The sequence below is a fragment of the Scyliorhinus torazame genome, chromosome 1 (genome assembly GCF_047496885.1).
Source record: "Scyliorhinus torazame isolate Kashiwa2021f chromosome 1, sScyTor2.1, whole genome shotgun sequence".
Lineage (NCBI taxonomy): Eukaryota > Metazoa > Chordata > Chondrichthyes > Carcharhiniformes > Scyliorhinidae > Scyliorhinus > Scyliorhinus torazame.
In genome coordinates, this window is record NC_092707.1 from 127,100,277 (window position 1) to 127,119,077 (window position 18,801).

An 18,801-nucleotide genomic window follows, 5' to 3' on the forward strand; every position below is an offset into this window, starting at 1 on the left:
CTTGCACTTGGTTTCTATGATGAAATACCTCACAACATCATGCATTTACTTGCTGCCAATCCATTTTCCTCCACTTTTCTGCAAAGCCCATGTCTCCACTTGATCTTCAAATTTTGAAGTGAGGTGAGCCAGTAGAGGAATGATATCAATTAGAAACACTTACTAGTTTTGGAATTTCTTCTTTGACCTTTGTTTTGAATGATGCAGCATCCTTTGCTGGGCATGTTAGTAAAGTTTCTCTCGGTAAATCATCATCAATGATTGTCTGACACAATAAAAGAAACAAAAAAATTGTTAAACTTAATTGGACACAGATGCCTGACCTGGTATCCCTTTTCGTTCCCATTCGTAGCTTTAATATTTCAAAATATTAAATAAAATAATGAATTAATGAAACATAAAACAAACAAAAAAATTATCGCTTTATAGGCGTGTAAGGTAAGGTAAAGTCATCATAGTCCCAGATGACCATAGGCTGCTTTCCCCATTGAGGGGGAGACCTGACTGGTGTTGATTTAACGTGAGGATCACCACACATCAGGCGAGGGGCAAGCTTGGGAATGTGGGGTCTTCATGAATAACCTCAGCCAGTATGGGAATTGAACCGTCACTGTCGATGTTGTTCTGCACCACAAACCAGCTGGCTGGACAAGTGAGCTGAACTGGTCCCCAATGAGTGTGTACACCATCCATAATGGGATCTGTGCTGCTATCAGTGACTGGAATTGATTTCATGTAATCTCCACTCAGCATATTTATCCATAATGCTCCTTTTATTATCAGAGATATTGCTGCCGTTTCAATCATGGGTCCTGTTTACCATTGTTAGTTGATACACTTTTTAAATAGATGCTATAGACTTGTTTGTTGTTACATGCTGTTTAACCAGAATCTGCTAAGTTAATAAACTTTATTTGCTGTGAGCTTGGCCATAAGCCTTGCCTTACCTTCAATTCATTAGCTGATAGAATGGTGGCAATGGACACTGCCCATTTGCTGTGGTCTGTGGTGAGATACCAGCCATATTGGAGCTTACAGTGGAATGGCTAAAATTAGCCTCACTGCTCCCATGCTTGAATTGCAATAGTGGGCATCAGAAGAAGTCCAAATCAGCCTCACTCTGCCCCCACCTCCATCTCTTCAGATGAATAGCCCAATGACAGTTACCGTACAACCAAAAAGTGAAAATAAACATCAAGGGCTTCCGATGAATAACACTATGAGCTGGTGTTTTGGGAGGCTGAGGAGGATAAAGGAAGTAAATGTAAAGGACAAGCATTAAGAAGAGGTTTTGCTGAGGACTGTCAGGATAAAGGTTTGTACCCAGCATTCTCTGATTTGCTGCACAATTAAAGAGGAAGCTCAATGTTGAGGTTAGTCACGTCCATAGGAACGGGAGAAAATATTGAACAAAGATTGTGTTATGGGCCAGGGTTTAGAGAACCCAAAAGTGTATCATGGAATTCACCTGACCCACAACTTTCAATAGATTGTGGTATGGGGAGCACACAGCCCACTCTACAGGTGTGGTACACCTGAAATGGAAAAGTATTTTTTTAAGCAAAACAATGTTTATTCTATGAACTCAAATTAACCTTTTTAAAACATACAGTGAACATCATAGCAAGCATCAATTCAAATACAACCCCCAAAGAATACAACACTAAGTAATCCTTAATAACTTCTCAAACAACATCTAGAAGACAAAAGAAACACCTTTTAACAGAAGCACATTAGGTTTACATTCACTACTGAGAATATTTTTATAATTCTGAATTCACCAAATGATCAAGAGATAGTCTTTTGATGGCAGAGAGAACAGCAGTGCACCTGCTTGGTCTGGCTTCAGCTCCAACACTGAAAACGAAACTAAAACAAAACTGCAGCAAACAGCCTAAAACAAAAGTAAAAATCTGACAGACAACCCAACTCCACCCACAATCTGACATTAGTGATAAACACCCATTTCTTAAAGGTACATTTTTTAAGCACCCATTTCTTAAAGGTACTCTCACATGACAATTGATATTTCACTTAAGGGTCAAAGACATTTAAAAAAAAAATCAATCTGGTCCTTGACTGTCATGTTTTAAGAATAGCAGCTGACAATAGGTTGGTCACTAAACTTATGCCATCTCTGTAAATGAGGAACACTATGAACCTCTCAAGCGTGGCATGTAGACAGGTAACCTTCTGAAGCCAGTGCATCATCCTCCAGAGAATGTTTTGGAAAAAAATTCTCAGTAGGTTTAGCAATAAATATCTGGCAATACGAAACATTGAAAGCATAATGGCTCCAATAGAATAGGTTTGTGCACCAAAAATATTGGTGGGTCTGAATATAGGGGGGAGGGGGGCGGTGAATTGTGGGAGGGGTATGGTGAGATTCCAAACTGTGTGTATTAAGACATTTTCAACAATTCACAGTCATACAGCTCTTCATTCAAACCTATCCATCACCCCAACTCCAGCCCCCGCACCTCCCCAAACTTGCTCAATTACTGCGAAATGGCTACACTGCTTTCTGCACATGAGCATCATTAAATAAATGAAAGTTGTTGTCCTAAAATCTTTAAATTATTATGAGCAGCTGCTGCTGGGAGTTAATCATGACATTCAACCTGAAGTTAGTTGGAATTATTCAAATTGCTTGCCTTAATGAAGTATTTTCCATATGCTAATCTCTGTTCATGAATGAGACATCATGCACTGGTAATGATAAAGGGAGAAAAGAGATTCAGGGGGAAGCAGAGTTTGCCTCATTTCATTTCAACTTGGTTTAAATCACCAAGTGCAAAGATTTTTCAGAATCAAATCAGTCCCATCTCCTTCAGGAATCTGATCTCGTGTATGTACTATAATTTTCCAAATTCATAGGACTGAATAAATTGTATTAATCATAGAATCCCTACAGTGCCATTCAGCGCATTTAGTCTGCACGAACCCTTCAAAAGAGCACTCTACCTAGGAGCAATCCCGCAGCCTATCCCCACCCAACCTTTGGACACTTAGGGGCGATATAGCATGGCCGATCCACCTAACCTGCACATCTTTGGACTGTGGGAGAAAACCGGAGCACCCGGAGGAAACCCACACAAACACGGGGAGAACGTGCAAACTCCACGCCAACAGTTACCCAAGGCTGGAATCGAATCTGGATCCCTGGTACTGTGATGCAGCAGTGCTAACCACCGTGTCACACAGCAGTGCTAACCAGCTTCAAAAAAAGAGCCAATAAGAAACAAGTTTGACTTTAGTTTTAAAACTTTGCCGAACACATCAGGAGGCTCTGTTTAACGGATACAAACCTAACACGGTTGGAACCTAATTCAAGTTGCTCACCCCAAAGGAGAACGTTTAGCAGCTAAGTAAGAAAAACTTTAATTGAAAAAGTGGTGTTTAAAATTGTGTCTTAAGTGGGATGTGCACAAACGTCTTGAAATTTGCATACATTAACCCCTTTGCAAATAATCCTTAGCTTCTTCTAAGTTGCACAAGTCATTCTCTCCCAATGTGGTGCCCTTGGAATTTTTCTTCTTAGTTGTTGAAAATGTATTTTCCAGTAATATTTTTCACATTGGGCAGAATTCTCCTATCTGCGGCTCTTTTCCATGGCAGGCATGGGGACGGGGTGGGGGGAATGTTTGCCGCTGCAGAGGCTGGCGGGAAGCTATGCAGTCCCAACTTCACCAATGAGACATCTGGGGGTTTAGTGCCGTATTTCGTGACAGGGTGGGGGGTGCTTGATTGCACGCATCCCGCCATCATTCCTGGGTGCCATATTTAAAAGGCGCCCAACATCACTGACCCACCATTGAAGAAAGAAGATTGTCCTCCTAAAATAAAATAAATGATCTTTATTGTCACAAGTAGGCTTACATTAACACTGCAATGAAATTACTGTGAAACGCCCTTAGTCGCCACATTCCGGCACCTGTTCGGGTACACAGAGGGAGAATTCAAAATTCTCAGCTGATACGGGAATTAAACCCACGCTGCTGACCTTGTTCTGCATTGCAAACCAGCTGTCTAGCCCACTGAGCTAAACTAACCCCCTCCTGAAGAAAGATGATGGAACTCCAGGAACACATCGAAGCTGAAAGAAGGACCTCTTCGATGTCACTGAAGCTGGAAGATCCAGCTGGTTCCCGCTCCCCCCACCCACAGCTGTGGCCTAGGATTGCTTGCGGCCATCAGCCTGAGCCCTGGAGGCAGCGCCAGGTGTTGTGCATAGGCCTGACATCTGCATGCTACATTGTTCCAGACATGTTCTACGGTAGAGTGCTTTCCCACTGGTGTTGCGGAGAATTGGGAGAGGGGGAAAGATTCCAGTTGAGTGTTCATCTGCATCCTATTGGCAGGATGCAAATCAGTTTGATTCCAGCCTCCAGCGGGTTTCCCGATTTGCCATGGCGAGTACCTGTGGAAGATCCTGTGGGAAATCCATGCCAGCATCAAACTGATTTGTTAGTCTCCTGATGATTTCTGCTGCACCCCCCCCCCCCCCCCCCCCCCGCCCACCATTGAACCCACCAGCGGGGCATAGGAGAATTCCGTCCATTGTCTTTTCACAGAGAAATTGTCTTCAACTTCTTTTGGAGGACAATAATGAAACACAGCAGGGTGACAAATCTGTTCTTTCCCAATATTTATTGCCCAGACATTCTGCCCAGGGCTAGGACTATTCTGAAATTAGCCCAAGATAACCTGGAGGCACAGGTTCCACCCCACCACGGCACCCACATCCCATGAAAGAATAAAGAGAAATAAAAGCTTAATCAAAATCACCACAAGTGTCCTCTGGTTAAGGGGAGGACAGCATTTGGTCAATATTCACACTTGGTCCGTTCAAAATGAGATATTAACAAAATGAAGTCACGTTAATTTATGATCTGATTTGCCTCATCCTGGGGTTTCCACAATTCATGAGAGCCCTTTGCGTCCTGGTAGACACTGTGCACTCCAGATTTCCCTAGGTGCAAACATAATAACAAAAAAGAGGCAAATGGTCAGAGCCAACACCCTAGAGTTTCCACGCACCCTGGATATGTGGATGTCTGTATCTTGAAGTCCTCCAGCGTCTCCAGCGTCTCCAGCGTGCTCTCTCCACTTCGATAAACCTGGTGGTTGAAGATCAGAAACCTAAATGTGAAAGAGTAAATATTTAGGAACAATCTCTTTTGGCTAATATAGAGGGTGTAGCTGGGGGGTTGGGGTTCAGATGCTTCCAGGCTGGAGTATTACCCTGTAGAGCAGGATGATGAATCCTACTAAAATTCCGTACTTCCTACATGGGCGGCACGGTAGCAAAGTGGTTAGCACTGTTGCTTCACAGCGCAATCTTTATTATTGTCACAAGTAGGCTTACATTAACACTGTAATAAAGTTACTGTGAAAATCCCCTAGTCGCCACATTCCTGCGCCTGTTCAGGTACACAGAGGGAGAATGCAGAATGTCCAATTCACCTCACAGCACATCTTTCGGGACTTCTGGGAGGAAACCGGAGCACCTGGAGGAAACCCACGCAGACACGGGGAGAAGGTGCAGACTCTGCACAGCCATGTTAGCTCTATGATTAGACAACCATACAAAAGATATGGATGTGACCAAATGGGAACACTGTCACCTGCAAGTTCCCCTCCAAGTTACCAGCCATCCTGGTTTTGAAATATATCACTGTTCCTTCAATGTTGCTGGGTCAAAATCCGGGAACTCCCACCTTAACAGCACTGTGGATGTACCTACACCACAGGGACTGCAGTGGTGCAAAAGGCAGCCCACCATCATCATCTGAAGGGCAATTAGGGATGGGCAATAACTGTTGGTCTAGCCAACGATGACCGCATCACACAAATACATTTTTTAAATGCTTCTTAGAAATCCTAACCCAATAATTCAGACACATGCAAGGTGACACACAAAAAAAAACACTGATCCACCAAGCCCATCTCCCACACTCACAAGGGCTAGAGCACAATATAAAAAGAGTGGTTTGGGAAAACAAGGGGTGGGATTCTCCACTCCCGCGCCGAAGGTTCACGACGGCGCGAAACGGCCCCGATCCCGACCGATTCAGGCCCTGACAATGGGCCAGGATCGGGGCCGCGTCATCTACACGCGCCAGGCCTTGTTGCCCGCGTAAAGGCGGCGCCGCATAGATGACGCGGCCGGCGCCGCATAACGGGCGTCATCCGCGCATGCGTGGTTGCCGTCCTCTCTAAGTCCGCCCCGCAAGAAGATGGCGGACGGATCTTGCGGGGCCGCGGAAGGAAGGAGGTCCTCCTTCAGAGAGGACGGCGCGACGATCGGTGGGCACCGATCGCAGGCCACCCCACATTTGAGGTAACCCCCGGTGCAGGACCCCCCCTCGCCCCCCCGCAGGCCACCCCCCCAGCGTTCACGCACCGCTCACGATGGCAGCGACCAGGTGTGGACGGCGCCGGGGGGAACCCGCCGTTTTGGCCTGGCCGCTCGGCCCATCCGGGCCTGAGAATAGCGGGGGTGCCGGAGAATCGCCATTTTGGGTGTCTCCGGCGATTCTCCGGCCTGCGAAACTCGACCGGGCCGTTCCCGCCGCTTGGGAGAATTGCGGGAGGGCGTCGGACCGGCGTCCTGGGAAATTTTGGCGGCCCAGGCGATTCTCCCAACGGCGCGGGAGTGGAGAATCGCGCCCAAGATGTTTGTTGCAAAAGAGAAAATCAAGCACGTCCTGTGCGAATTTTAGTGTAACAAAACAGAGTGGGAAGTCATGAATATCGATGGATGAAGGATGAACACAGGGGGACATCAAAGATAATTGGTAGCTGCTGCTTGTTGTACTTAAGTGACATTAAAAAGTTAGCCCTGCAATTTGCTGTTAGATATTAATAAGGGAATGTATCAAATGAATGTGTTAAGTTCTCTACAAACAATCTGCAGCTATCCAAAAAAATAGCTTTCACAAATTGAAAGAAACAATGGGTTTGTGTTCTTTTGTTCTCTTCTCTGTAAGTTTGATCAAGATGTAATGAATCAGCCTTTATTTAGTTTGCGAAACTGAGGAGGTTAATGAATGTAGATTGGATTGGATCACGAATGGAGGTCTTCTTGGGAGCAGGAATAACATAGGAGACAGCAGGAATAAAGACCTAGGGAAACCTTAGATTGAAGGCAAAAGATTCGGATGAGGAGGCCTTAAATATAGCAGTGGAGTGATTTGGAGTGAAATTCATAAAGACTTTGGACATATCTGAAACAATGACAAATCACAGAGTCTAGCAGAATTCCAGACATGTTCAGCACCAGCCTTCACTCACACAATTGGTGTTGGGGGCAGCACGGTGGCGCAGTGGGTTAGCCCTGCAGCCTCACGGTGCCGAGGTCCCAGGTTCGATCCAGGCTCTGGGTCACTGTCTGTGTGTAGTTTGCACATTCTCCCCGTGTTTGCGTGGGTTTCGCCCTCACAACCCAAAGATATGCAGGTTAGGTGGATTGGCCTCGATAAATTGCCCCTAAATTGGAAAAAATGAATTGGGTACTCTAAATTTATTTTTAAAAAACAATTGATGTTGGCACCTTCACCTCTGAATCAAAATAATATGTGCTCAAATTCCATTCCAGAGGCTTGAACACAAAACCTAACTTGGCACTTCAGTGCAACAATAACGGGGTGCTGCACTGTCAGGAGTGCTGTTTTTCCAAGGTATTGTTTGTCTCTCAGGTGAAAGGAAAATACTCCATGGCATTATTTGAAAAGGAACAGGGGATTTCACACAATGTCCTGGTGAATTTTATCCCTCAACTACATTTCCAGTTGTAGAGGAGTCAATTGTAGGCATCATAGACAACGTTCACTCGAAACTGTACGTAGGCACAATCACACAGCAGTACACATTATGCTCTCAAGGAGTCTCCTTTAAGATACAGTTTCTGTGTATCCACTATGCCTGGAAAAGATTCAAAGATATTGCATGTTGAAATAAATACATTGGTTATAAATGTAAGTTGCATTTGAGGGGAAGCTAATTAAGTATATGAAGGAAAAAGAAACCAAAGGACATGTTGATGGTGTTAGACGAAGTAAAGTGGGAATAAGATTCCATGGAATGTATCCACCTGCATGGATCAATGGTTATGCCATAGATCATAGATCTTACAGTGCAGAAGGAGGCCATTCGGCACACCGAGTCTGCACCGGCCCCTGGAATTAGCACCCCACTTAAACCCACACCCGTAACCCAGTAACCCCACTTAACCTTTTTGGACACTAAGGGCAATTTAACATGGTCGATCCACCTAACCTGCACATCTTTGGATTATGGGAGGAAACCGGAGCACCCGAAGGTAACCCACGCAGACACGGGGAGAACGTGCAGACTACGCACAGGCAGTGACCTAAGCCGGGAATTGAATCTGAGACCCTGGAGCTGTGAAGCAACAGTGCTAACCACTGTGCTACCGTTCTGCCTGTAGATTTGATGTTATTCTATGCATCTGACATAAATTGTCTGGTCATTTATTTAATTGCTGTTTGGAAGACCTGGCTGCATTCAAATTGGTTGCTACATTTCTTACATTACAACAGTGACTCCAATTCAAAAGTACTTCACTGGTTACAAAGGCATTTTGGTGATATCCCAGTGTTATAGAAATCCAAGAACATTTTTCCTGGGTGGATTGCTTTTGTGCATAAATCATTTTAGATGATAAGAAGGATAGATATGAAAGCACAAGCACAGTGTTTAAGTACATGGCCCTTTCGTCTTCAGGAATTAGGTTTGAATGTAATCCAGATTTGCGAGATGAAAGTCTCCTTCCCCTGCCACTTACATAAAGTCTCTTTGGTCAGAGTCAACCCGATTTCTCATGAGCACGGGCTCGCACTTTAAAAGCTATCGGTACCTTGGCAAAATTGTCAATTTCAATCAGAGAGCTCGGAAAGAAAAGAAAATCACACTGTCTGAAAGGTTCTAGGGACTTCAAAAGCTGAAGCCAAACCTTATTGTTAGAGCAGATGGCATTTTACTCTGATACTGGCTGTGATGATCTGAGCATGCTTGATCCTGACGCTGAATGGTAAATGGTGAAAATAAAATGTTCCGCACTCTTCCGCAATAACATGTCTTCACCTTGAGCAGAATGAAATCCATTCATGCAGAAAAGATTTTCTGGAAAAATCATTGGTGATTTTAGTTCATTTCCTTCCTCGGTTCCCTTTGCTGATTAAAAAAAAGACTAGGTCATTTGATGCAAATACAACCTCTTCATTCCAATTAAACTAGGCTTCCCTCCATTAAGTAATGGTTTCACTTCATTTGTTGACGAACCATATGGGGTCCGAAGAATGTCGATTTTCGTGCACTATAAAAGCAACTAATTATACTGAAGTTCGTTAATGCTTCACTGAATGGTAAGAGGGTGGCACGGTGGCACAGTGGTTAGCACTGCAACCTCACATCATCAGGGGCCCGGGTTCAATTCCAGCCTTGAGTGTGCAAGTTCTCCCAGTATTTGCGCGTGTTTCATCTGAGTGCTGCGGTTTCCTCCCACAGTCCAAAGGTGTGCAGGGTAGGTAAATTGCTCCTTAGTGTCCAGGGATGTGCAGGGTAGGTGAGGTTACGGGGATAGGGCGGTGGAGGAGGCCTCGGTAGGGTGCTCTTTCAGAGTCTCGTTGCAGACTTGATGGGTTGTGTGGCCTCCTTCTGCACTGTAGGGATTCCATGATCATAACAAATAAGAGCAAGAGTAGGTTATTGGGTCTCCACCATTCACTAAGATTATGATTAATCTGATTGTGAACTTGGGTGGCATTCTCCAGCCTCCGACGCCAAAGTGGAGTTCAGCGATTGGCCGGAGGGTCCACGTTGGCGGCGAAATCGGAGACGGCGCCGCTTTTGCGATGCTCCGCCCCCGACAAAACAGTGTACTCTAGGAGTACGCTGCGCGCCGTATGGACGGCCTCCGGAAGTTACCTGAGGTCCTCCTCTAATGCTCCGCCCCTGATGGGTCGAGTTCCCGTCGGCGTTGGTCACTCATGCTATTTGTTTTTGAGAACTCGGCGTGGTGGCTGCGGACTGAGTCCAGCGCAGCCACAGTCGGGGGAGCACCAATCTGCGGGCATGGGGGTTTGGCAGGGGCTGGGGATACTGATGGGGGGTGGTCTGGGGATGGCGAGCATGGCCAAAGGGGGGCACTATTTGGCAGGCCGGGTCCGCGCACGGCCAGCGCCATGTTGCACGGTGCGACAGCTGCAGGCCGCCGCCATGCGCATGCGCGGTCACGGACACGGCAATTCTCCGGCCGCATCTACAGCTAAAGCCAGGTGCTCTACACTGGCAGCCTGCTAGGCCCCCCACCGGACAGGGGATCAGTGGCCATTTTGTGCTGTTTATTCGGTCATAAAACGCCACTGTAACAAACGCCGGCATCAGCACTTAGTCACAGAATCGAGGAATTCAGCCCCTTAACTCTACTTCGTAGTCTGCTGACCAGCCCCTAGCATATACCTCCACCCCTCCCCCAAAAACCCTTGGCTACATTGTTGATTAAAAATCTATTGAAGTCAGCCTTGAATATATTCACAGGTTGGGATTTTCCACCCGCAACCACCCCCCCACCACCACCACCACGGTGTGTTTTGCGTTGCAGAGGCAGAAGCAGAGGCATCCCACCATTAGCTGGCAGCAAGATCTTCCGGTCCCGCTACTGTCATTGTCGTATCCTCCGCCCCCGGGGCATCCATGGCGGGGTGTTGTTGCCGCTGAGACTGAAAGATCCCGCTGGACGGAATGGCTGGAGAATCCCGCCCAATGATGCAGTCACTGCTGCCCTACGTCGAAGAAAATCCCAAAATGTAATGACCTACTAAGAGAAAAAAAAAAGTCCTCCCCATCTCCTGCTTAATCCATAAGAAACGGATCGTAATTTTACACAACAATGACTGTGTAACTCACTCACTAGTGGCTAGAATCATAGCATTAAAAAACCCCAGCTTCAGAAACCAAAGGTATTAATAGACTCTTTTTAAAAATTCATTTACGGGTGTCGCTGGTTAGGCCAGCATTTATTACCCATCCCTAGTTACCCTTCAGAAGGCGGAGGTGAGTTGCCATCAAGAACCACAGCAGTGCTTGAGATGTAGGTATACCCATTGTGAAGGTAGGGAGAAAGCTCCAGGGTGTTGCCTACATGATAGAGACGGAACGTTGATATATTTCCAAGTCAGGGTGGTGAGTGACTTGGAGGGGAACCTCCAGGTGATGGGATTCCCAGGTATTTTCTGCTCTTGCCCTTCTAGATGGTAGTGGTCGTGGGTTTGGAAGGTACTGCCTAAGGAACCTTGGTGAGTTACTGCAGTGCATCTTGTAGATGGTACACATGGCTGCCACTGTTCATCGATGGTGGAGGGTTTGGACGTTTGTGGAAGGGGAAGCAATCAAGCGGGCTGCTTTATCCTGGGGTGTCGAGCTTCTTGAGCATTTGTTGGAGCTGCACTCATCCAGTGGAGAATATTCCATTACACTCCTGACTTGTGCCTTGTACATGATGAACAGGCTTTGGGGGATCAGGAGGTGACTTACTTGCCGTAGGATTCCTAGCCTTTGACCTGTCCTGGTAGCCACAGTATTAATGTGGCTAGTGCAGTTCTGTTTCTGATAAATGGTAACCCCCAGGATTGTGGGGGATTCAGTGATGATAATGCCATTGAATGTCAAGGAGCAATGGTTAGGTCCACACCTGGAATATTGTGTGCAGTTTTGGTCTCCTTATCGAAGGAAGGATGTTCTAGCTATAGAGGAGTGCAGCGAAGGTTTACCAGACTGATCCCTGGGATGGCTGTAATGATGTACGAGGAGAGATTGAATCGCTTGGGATTGTATTTGCTGGAGTTCAGTGGAATGAGGGGGGATCTCAAAGAAACCTATAAAATTCTAACAGGACTGGACAAGGATGATCCAGAAAGGATGTTTCCAGTGGAGGGTATGTCTAGAACCAGAGGTCACAGTCTGAGGATACGGGTGGATTATTTTGGACAGAGATGAGGAGAAATTTCTTCACCGAGATCGTGGTGAGCCCGTGAAATTCGTTGCTACAGGAAATAGTTGAGTCCAAAACATTTTATGATTTCAAGCAGTTAGATATAGCACATAGGGCGAAGGGGATCAAAGGATATGTGGGAAAAGCGGGATTAGGCTATTGAGGAGGATGATCAACCATGATCATAATGAATGGTGGAGCGGGCTTGAAGGGCCAAATGGCCTCCTGCTGCTATTTTTTGTTTGTTTTCTATGAATCGTATTGGCTGAAGACTGACATCTGTGATACTGGGGTCCTCTGGAGGAGACCAAGTTGGCACTTCTGGCTGAAGATTGATGCAAATGCCTTAGCCTTGTCTTTTGCACAAATGTGCTGGACTCCTCCATCATTGAGGGTGGGGATATTTGTGGAGCCTCCTGCTCCAGTGTATTGTTTAACTGTCCACCATTCACGGCGGATGTGGCAGGACTTTAGAGCTTAGATCTGATGGGTTTGTTGTGGAATCGCTGAGCTCTGTCTATTATGCTTGTGCTTAGCCAGGTTGACACTTCATCTTTTGGTATGCCTGATGTTGCTCCTGGCATGGCCTCCTGCACTCTTTATTGAACCAGGGTTGATCCCCTGGCTTGGTAGTCATGGTAGAGCGGGGGTTATGCCGAGTCATGAGGTTGCAGATTGTGGTTGAATCCAATTCTTCTTGCTGATGGCCCACAGCCTCACACATGACCAGTCTTGAGTTGCTAGATCTGTTTGAAGTCTATCCTATTTAGCACAATGATAGTGCCACACAACACGAAGGAGGGTATCCTCAATGTGCGGTGGGCACTTCTACCAATACTGTCATGGACAGACTCATCTGCAGCAGGCAGACAGGTGAGGATGAGGTCAAGTATGTTTTTCCCTCTTGTTGGTTCCCTTACCACCTGCTGCAGTCCCAATCGAGAAGCTGTGCCCTTTAAGACCCAGCCAGCTCAGTCTGTGGTGGTACTTCTGAGCCGCTCTTGTTGATGACATTGAAGTCCCACACCCAGAGCATATTCTGCACCCTTGCCACCATCAGTGCTTCCTCCATGAGGTGTTCAACATGGAAGAGTACTGATTCATCAGTTGATGGTGGGCCATACGTGGTAATCAGCAGGAATTGTCCTTGCCCATGTTTAACCTGAAGCCATGCGACTTCCTGGGGTCTGGAGTCAATGTTGAGGACTCCCAGGGCAACTCCCTCCCATCTGTCCTGCTGGTGAGACAGGACATACCCAGAAATGGCGATAGTGGTGTCTGGGACATTGTAAGGTATGATTCTGTGAGTATGACTATGTCAGGCTGGTGCATAACTAGTCTGTGAGACAGCTCTCCCAACTTTGGCACAAGCCTTCAGATGTTAGTAAGGAGGGCTTTGCAGGGTCAGCATTCTTCTCTCTCAGGGTGGCATAGTGGTTAGCACTGTTGCCTCACAGTGCCAGGGACCCGAGTTCAATTCTGGCCTTAGGTGACCAGGTGGTGTTCGCATGTTCTCCCTGTGTCTTTCCTCTGGGTGTTCCAGTTTCCTCCCACAGTCCAAAGATGTGCAGGTAGGGGGATTGGCCATGCTAAATTGCCCCTTAGTGCCCAAAAGGTTAGGTGAGGTTACTGGGTTACAGGAATAGGGGTGGCGCCTGACCCTAGGTCGGATGCTCCATCAGAGGGTCTGTGCAGACTCGATGGGCCAAATGACCTCCTTCTATACTGTAGGGATTCTGTGATTCATTGGAAGGATGCAAATCAGTTTGACTCCAGCCTCCAGCGGGTTTCCCGATTTGCCATGGTGGTGCCTGTGGAAGATTCCGTGGGAAATCTATGCCAATAGCAAACTGATTTTTGAGTTTACTGATGAGTTCTATCCCCCCTCTCCTCATCTTAATGCAAAGTGGATGAATTAATCATGCCAACAGATATAATTGCATACGGTATAGCCGCGATAACAGAGACATGGCTGCAGGGTAAGCAGGGATGGGAACAGAACATTCAGGAGGATTCAGTATCTAGGGAGGACAGACAAAAAGGAAAAGATGGTGGGATTGGACTGCTGGTTAAACAGGAAATTAACGGGAAGCACGATGGCACAGTGGTTAGTACTGCTGCCTCACGGCGCCGACGTCCCAGGTTCGATCCCGGCTCTGGGTCACTGTCCGTGTGGAGTTTACACATTCTCCCGTGTTTGCGGGTATCGGGTGCAGACGTGAATGATGATCAGCTGATGGTCATCGAATGGAACCCATTTTGGTATGTGTAAACCGGTCTGCCACCTGCAGGTGATTGTAGGGTGACAGCATCCTGTCATTCACCCCCTGCACTCAGGGCATCTCGGCAATGGTGGCAAACCCCGCTGCCCGGGCATCCTAGTGGGCTTGGTCCACATTGATATTGACGTATTGAGCCTCCATGATGGCACAGATGCACCTGTGCACCGAGCTCTGTGAGATTCCGGACAGGACTCAACTTGGCGCCTGGAAGGACCCCCTGGTGTAGAGTTTCAGGGCGGCCGTCACCTTGACGACCACCGGAAGCGGGTGTCCTCTCCCATTCCCCTGCGGTGCTTAGTGCGTCATGATTCGGCAGATATGTCGCACTGTCCCCTACTCAGCTGAGTCCTCGTCGGTATGCCCGGTCCAGCAGGTCCTCGAACGACAGGTGCTGCCAGTACATCCAAGGCATCATGCGGTGCCTCCTTTGCACTCTTCCTCCCCGGCCTGTGGGGCGGCTGCCACCAGTTCCTCTGGGACATGCCCGTTGCTGCAGCTTCCTCCTCCTCAAGCAGCAGCAGCTCGTACAGCCGCAGTGCATCCCCCAGGGCTGTGGCGACTAGGAGGAAGACCACCATTGCTGGTTGTATTCCGATATCCATTGTCTGCAAGAGGTGAAAGGCCGACATTTAGCATGGTACGTACCCCAGTGCCCAACCAGGTCCAATGGGCTACACGTTGGCTCTGGTTGGCACTGTGCACCCTGCTCCCGCATGTCCTTCCCAACCTCCTCCCCCCATCCCTGCACCCCTGGCCCTATCGGTGCCTGGCACCTTATAGGCCTCTGGCCCTAGTACCCATCCTTGCTCTGAAGGGTACCATCGATTGGTGAGGCCCTTGCCAGTGGTATGCTCCGCGGCCCCTGTCCGGCACCCCGCTGTAGGGGCTACTGTGGACATTGTCGCATGATGCCCCACCGGTGGATGGTGGCCGTTTAGCATGGGTGGTCTGGCGGAGGGTGGGGTTCAGGCATGGTGGCGTGTGGGCACCCATGTGGCCAGTGGTGCTCTGCAGGAACACGGTGGGTGGTCAGTGGGGTGCGCAACAAGATGGCTGCCTTACAGGCTGCGAAAATGTCCCAGTCCGAGCCTGGACACAGCCCCAGTCACATCGGAGGTCACCCCGGCCCACGGCCCATCCCCCATACAAACCCCCCCCCCCCCCCCCGGCCTAGAAGGGCCCCCCCATACCAGCCAGTCTGGCCAGTATCAGGAATGGGCAGCCCACGGTCGGGCCTCGACATGTCCCATCTCCTCCCTCTCCCTCATCAGCTACAGAGCCTATTTCCCGATGTTTTACAGCACAAGTGAACCTCGTCATCAGGAATTCCCCCCCAGTGGAGGGGAGAATCGTGGAAACACCAGAGAACACCGGGTCAGGCCCGCTAATGATATGCAAACGGCGTTTACAGTACGTGCGGAGTGGAATGCATTGAACCCACTGTCGAGGCACCGGGGAATCGCGATTTGGCATGAACCCAGCACCAGCCGCAATTTTGCCATCAAAATCGATTCTCCACCTAATCGCCTTTCCCGATATTGGGATTGGTCGACCGAGAATCCATGTTTTCAAGAAGGAGTTAGATATTGCGCTTGGAGTTAAAGGAATCAAAGGATATGGGGGGAAAGCGGGAACAGGCTACTAAGTTTAAAAAAAAATAAGTTTAGAGTACCCAATTCATTTTTTCCAATTAAGGGGCAATTTAGCGTGGCCAATCCACCTACTCTGCACATCTTTGGGTTGTGGGGGCGAAACCCACGCAAACACGGGGAGAATGTGCAAACTCCACATGGACAGTGACCCAGAGTCGGGATTGAACCTGGGGCCTCGGCGCCGTGAGGCAGCTGTGCCACTGTGTGCCCCTAACAGGTTACTAAGTTGGATGATGAGCCATGATCATAATGAATGGCAAAGCATGGTCGAAGGGCCGAATGGCCGTCTCCTGCTCCTGCGTTCTATGTTTCTAATATAGTTTCATGGCCATCATTACAAAAACTTGCTTTAAATTGCTGATGTATTAATTGAATTCAAATTCCACTAGCTGCTATTTTGGGAGTTGAAGCCATGTTCCCTGGCCGTTCGCCTGGGTCTCTGGATTACACGTTCAGGGAGATCACCAACTCCCCGAATGTACAGCACAGAAACAAACCATTCATGGTCCATGCCGGCATTTATACTTTGCACAAACCTCCTTCAGTTTCTCTTCATCTTACCATGTTCTTCTTTTACTTTCTCCCTCATGTTTACATAACTTTCCTGTAAATGTATCTGTGCTATGTGCCTTAAATACTCACTGTGCTAACCCTCTCTCTGGATAAAAAAGAATTTATCTTGAATTCCCTATTGGATTCATTTAGTGACCATCTTATATTCATGGGCCCTGGTCAATGAACTGGAAAAAAAAGAATGTGTAATGATGTAGAGCGTTATCTTCTCTTAATGTCCTGAAGTGCTCCATGTACAAATGAATTACTATTTAAGTAGAGTCTGTTTAGTTTTAAAAGTAAATGAAACCGCCCATTTTGCACACAGCAATATTTCCCATACATCAACTGAAGGAATGGTCAGATAATCTACTTTTCGTGACGTTATTTGGGAGAGGAATACTGGCAAGGATAGAATGAAAAATCCCTGTTAATCTTCAATCAAGAGAGAAGAACATATAGTGCAATGAATGGAACAATCTCTTCATTGTGGTTCAATTCCCTTTGGCATGGGCTTCTTTCATAAAATGGCTGCTGTGGGGGAAAAGACAGTTTGATGATTGTCTGAATAAACTGTGAAGCAGTAATAGAAAAAACTCTTTAGCAAAATTTCCAATTAATGGCTTCCTAATGCGTGCCTTTAAGTAAGTTAATAAAAAACCAAATGAGACTCTCAAAGTAATTTTAACCATTAAGGGTACCCACGGAACTGGAGAAATGTTTATTTTCGTAGCCGAACATTTTTTAATTGTTTTGAACTGACATACTATTGCTGAAACAAACAATGATATACTAAATTCTGTGTTTCATTGCACTGCAGTTGGCATTGATGTCCTCGCTGTCAACAGTGTGAGAATGACTGCCATTTTACGAATCTGGTAAATGGCCATGACTTTGGCAATCTGGCTTCTGCATTTCCATTTGTTTTAAAATACTCTCTGAACATGTTTTTGTATCTGTCATTATTTTTCTTCTGTGTTGGTTTGTGCTTTTTAATTTCTAATGTCAGAAATGTGGATTAACACTTCAATCTTGCCTGGGTTTCGAGTTGCTCAAGACAGAGAAAGGGTTGGTAACTTTTCAGAAACTGACAGCAACTTTGGGAGTTTGCACTTGCACAGAATAAAGTGGAAACGTCACTGCTAGTAACTCAATGCTCCTCCAGAGGGTGCGTTGTTGAAGTACCCCCACCCAAGTTTCAATCCTGAAGCAATCAGTGAATTCATGATTCAAATTTTCCACCTTTAGTCTCATGGAGAGACTTTGTTGTATGAGATGTAACTTGGGTTTTAACGGCATACTACCTTCATAATTACTGGTAATTTTCCTCACTGATTCTGAAAAGCTAATTATATATTTATGGAATGTAAACTTTCTCTGTTATGAGAAAAAAACATTTGAATAATTTTTAAATTAAAAAAAATTATTTTAGCATTTATATCAATTCAATCATAATTATTTATTTGATTATCTGAAAATTTAGCTTAAAAGCAAAAAAAAAGCTTTTAACTTCCTGGTTTGTTGTCTATGAGAATACAAAGAGCAACAAAGAACAAAGAACAATACAGCACAGGAACAGACCGTTCGGCCCTCCAAGCCTGCGCCGACCAAGGTACCTGCCTAAACTAAATCCGTCTGCACTTACGAGGTCTGTGTCCTTCCATTCCCACTCTATTCATATATTTGTCTAGATGTCCCTGAAATGCCACTATCGTACCTGCTCCCACCACCTCCCCAGGCAGCGCGTTCGACATATTTACCACCCTCTGTGTAAAAAGCTTGCCTCGTACATCTGTTCTAAACTTTTCCCCACGCACTTTAAACCTATGTCCCCTAGTACTTGACTCTCCTACCCTATAAAGAGCATCTGACTATCCAGTCTGTCCATGCCACTCATAATATTGTAGACCTCTATCAGGTCGCCACTCAACCTCCGTCAGTCCAGTGAGAACAGACCGAGTTTATCGAACTTCTCCTCATAGCTAATGTCCTCTATACCAGGCAACATCCTAGTAAACCGCTTCTGTACCCTCTGCAAACCATCCACATCCTTCTGGTAGTGTGGTGACCAGAATTGTACACAATATTCCAAATGAGGCCTCACTAAGGTCCTGGCCAGCTGCAACATGACTTGCCAATTTTTATATTCAATGTTCCAACCGATGAAGGCCAGCATGCCGTATGCCTTCTTGACCACCTTATCCACATGTATTGCCACTTTCAGTGATTGGCGGACATGCATGCCTACATCTTTCTGCCTGTCAGTACTCACAAGAGTTCTACCATTTATTGTGTAATT

The 18,801-nt window shown here is 46.7% G+C and overlaps 1 protein-coding gene across 2 annotated transcripts in view; it reads right to left on the minus strand.

Moving 5' to 3' along the window:
• LOC140429672 (uncharacterized) overlaps window positions 1-18,801 on the minus strand; it is a 67,266-nt gene that overhangs the window by 24,166 nt on the left and 24,299 nt on the right. For both annotated transcript variants that reach the window (XM_072516974.1, XM_072516964.1), the window contains 2 exons: window positions 5,041-5,142; window positions 164-265 (listed from right to left, as the gene is read on the minus strand). In XM_072516974.1, the coding sequence (XP_072373075.1) occupies window positions 164-265; window positions 5,041-5,142 (204 nt within the window). The remainder of the gene's footprint in view (window positions 1-163; window positions 266-5,040; window positions 5,143-18,801) is intronic.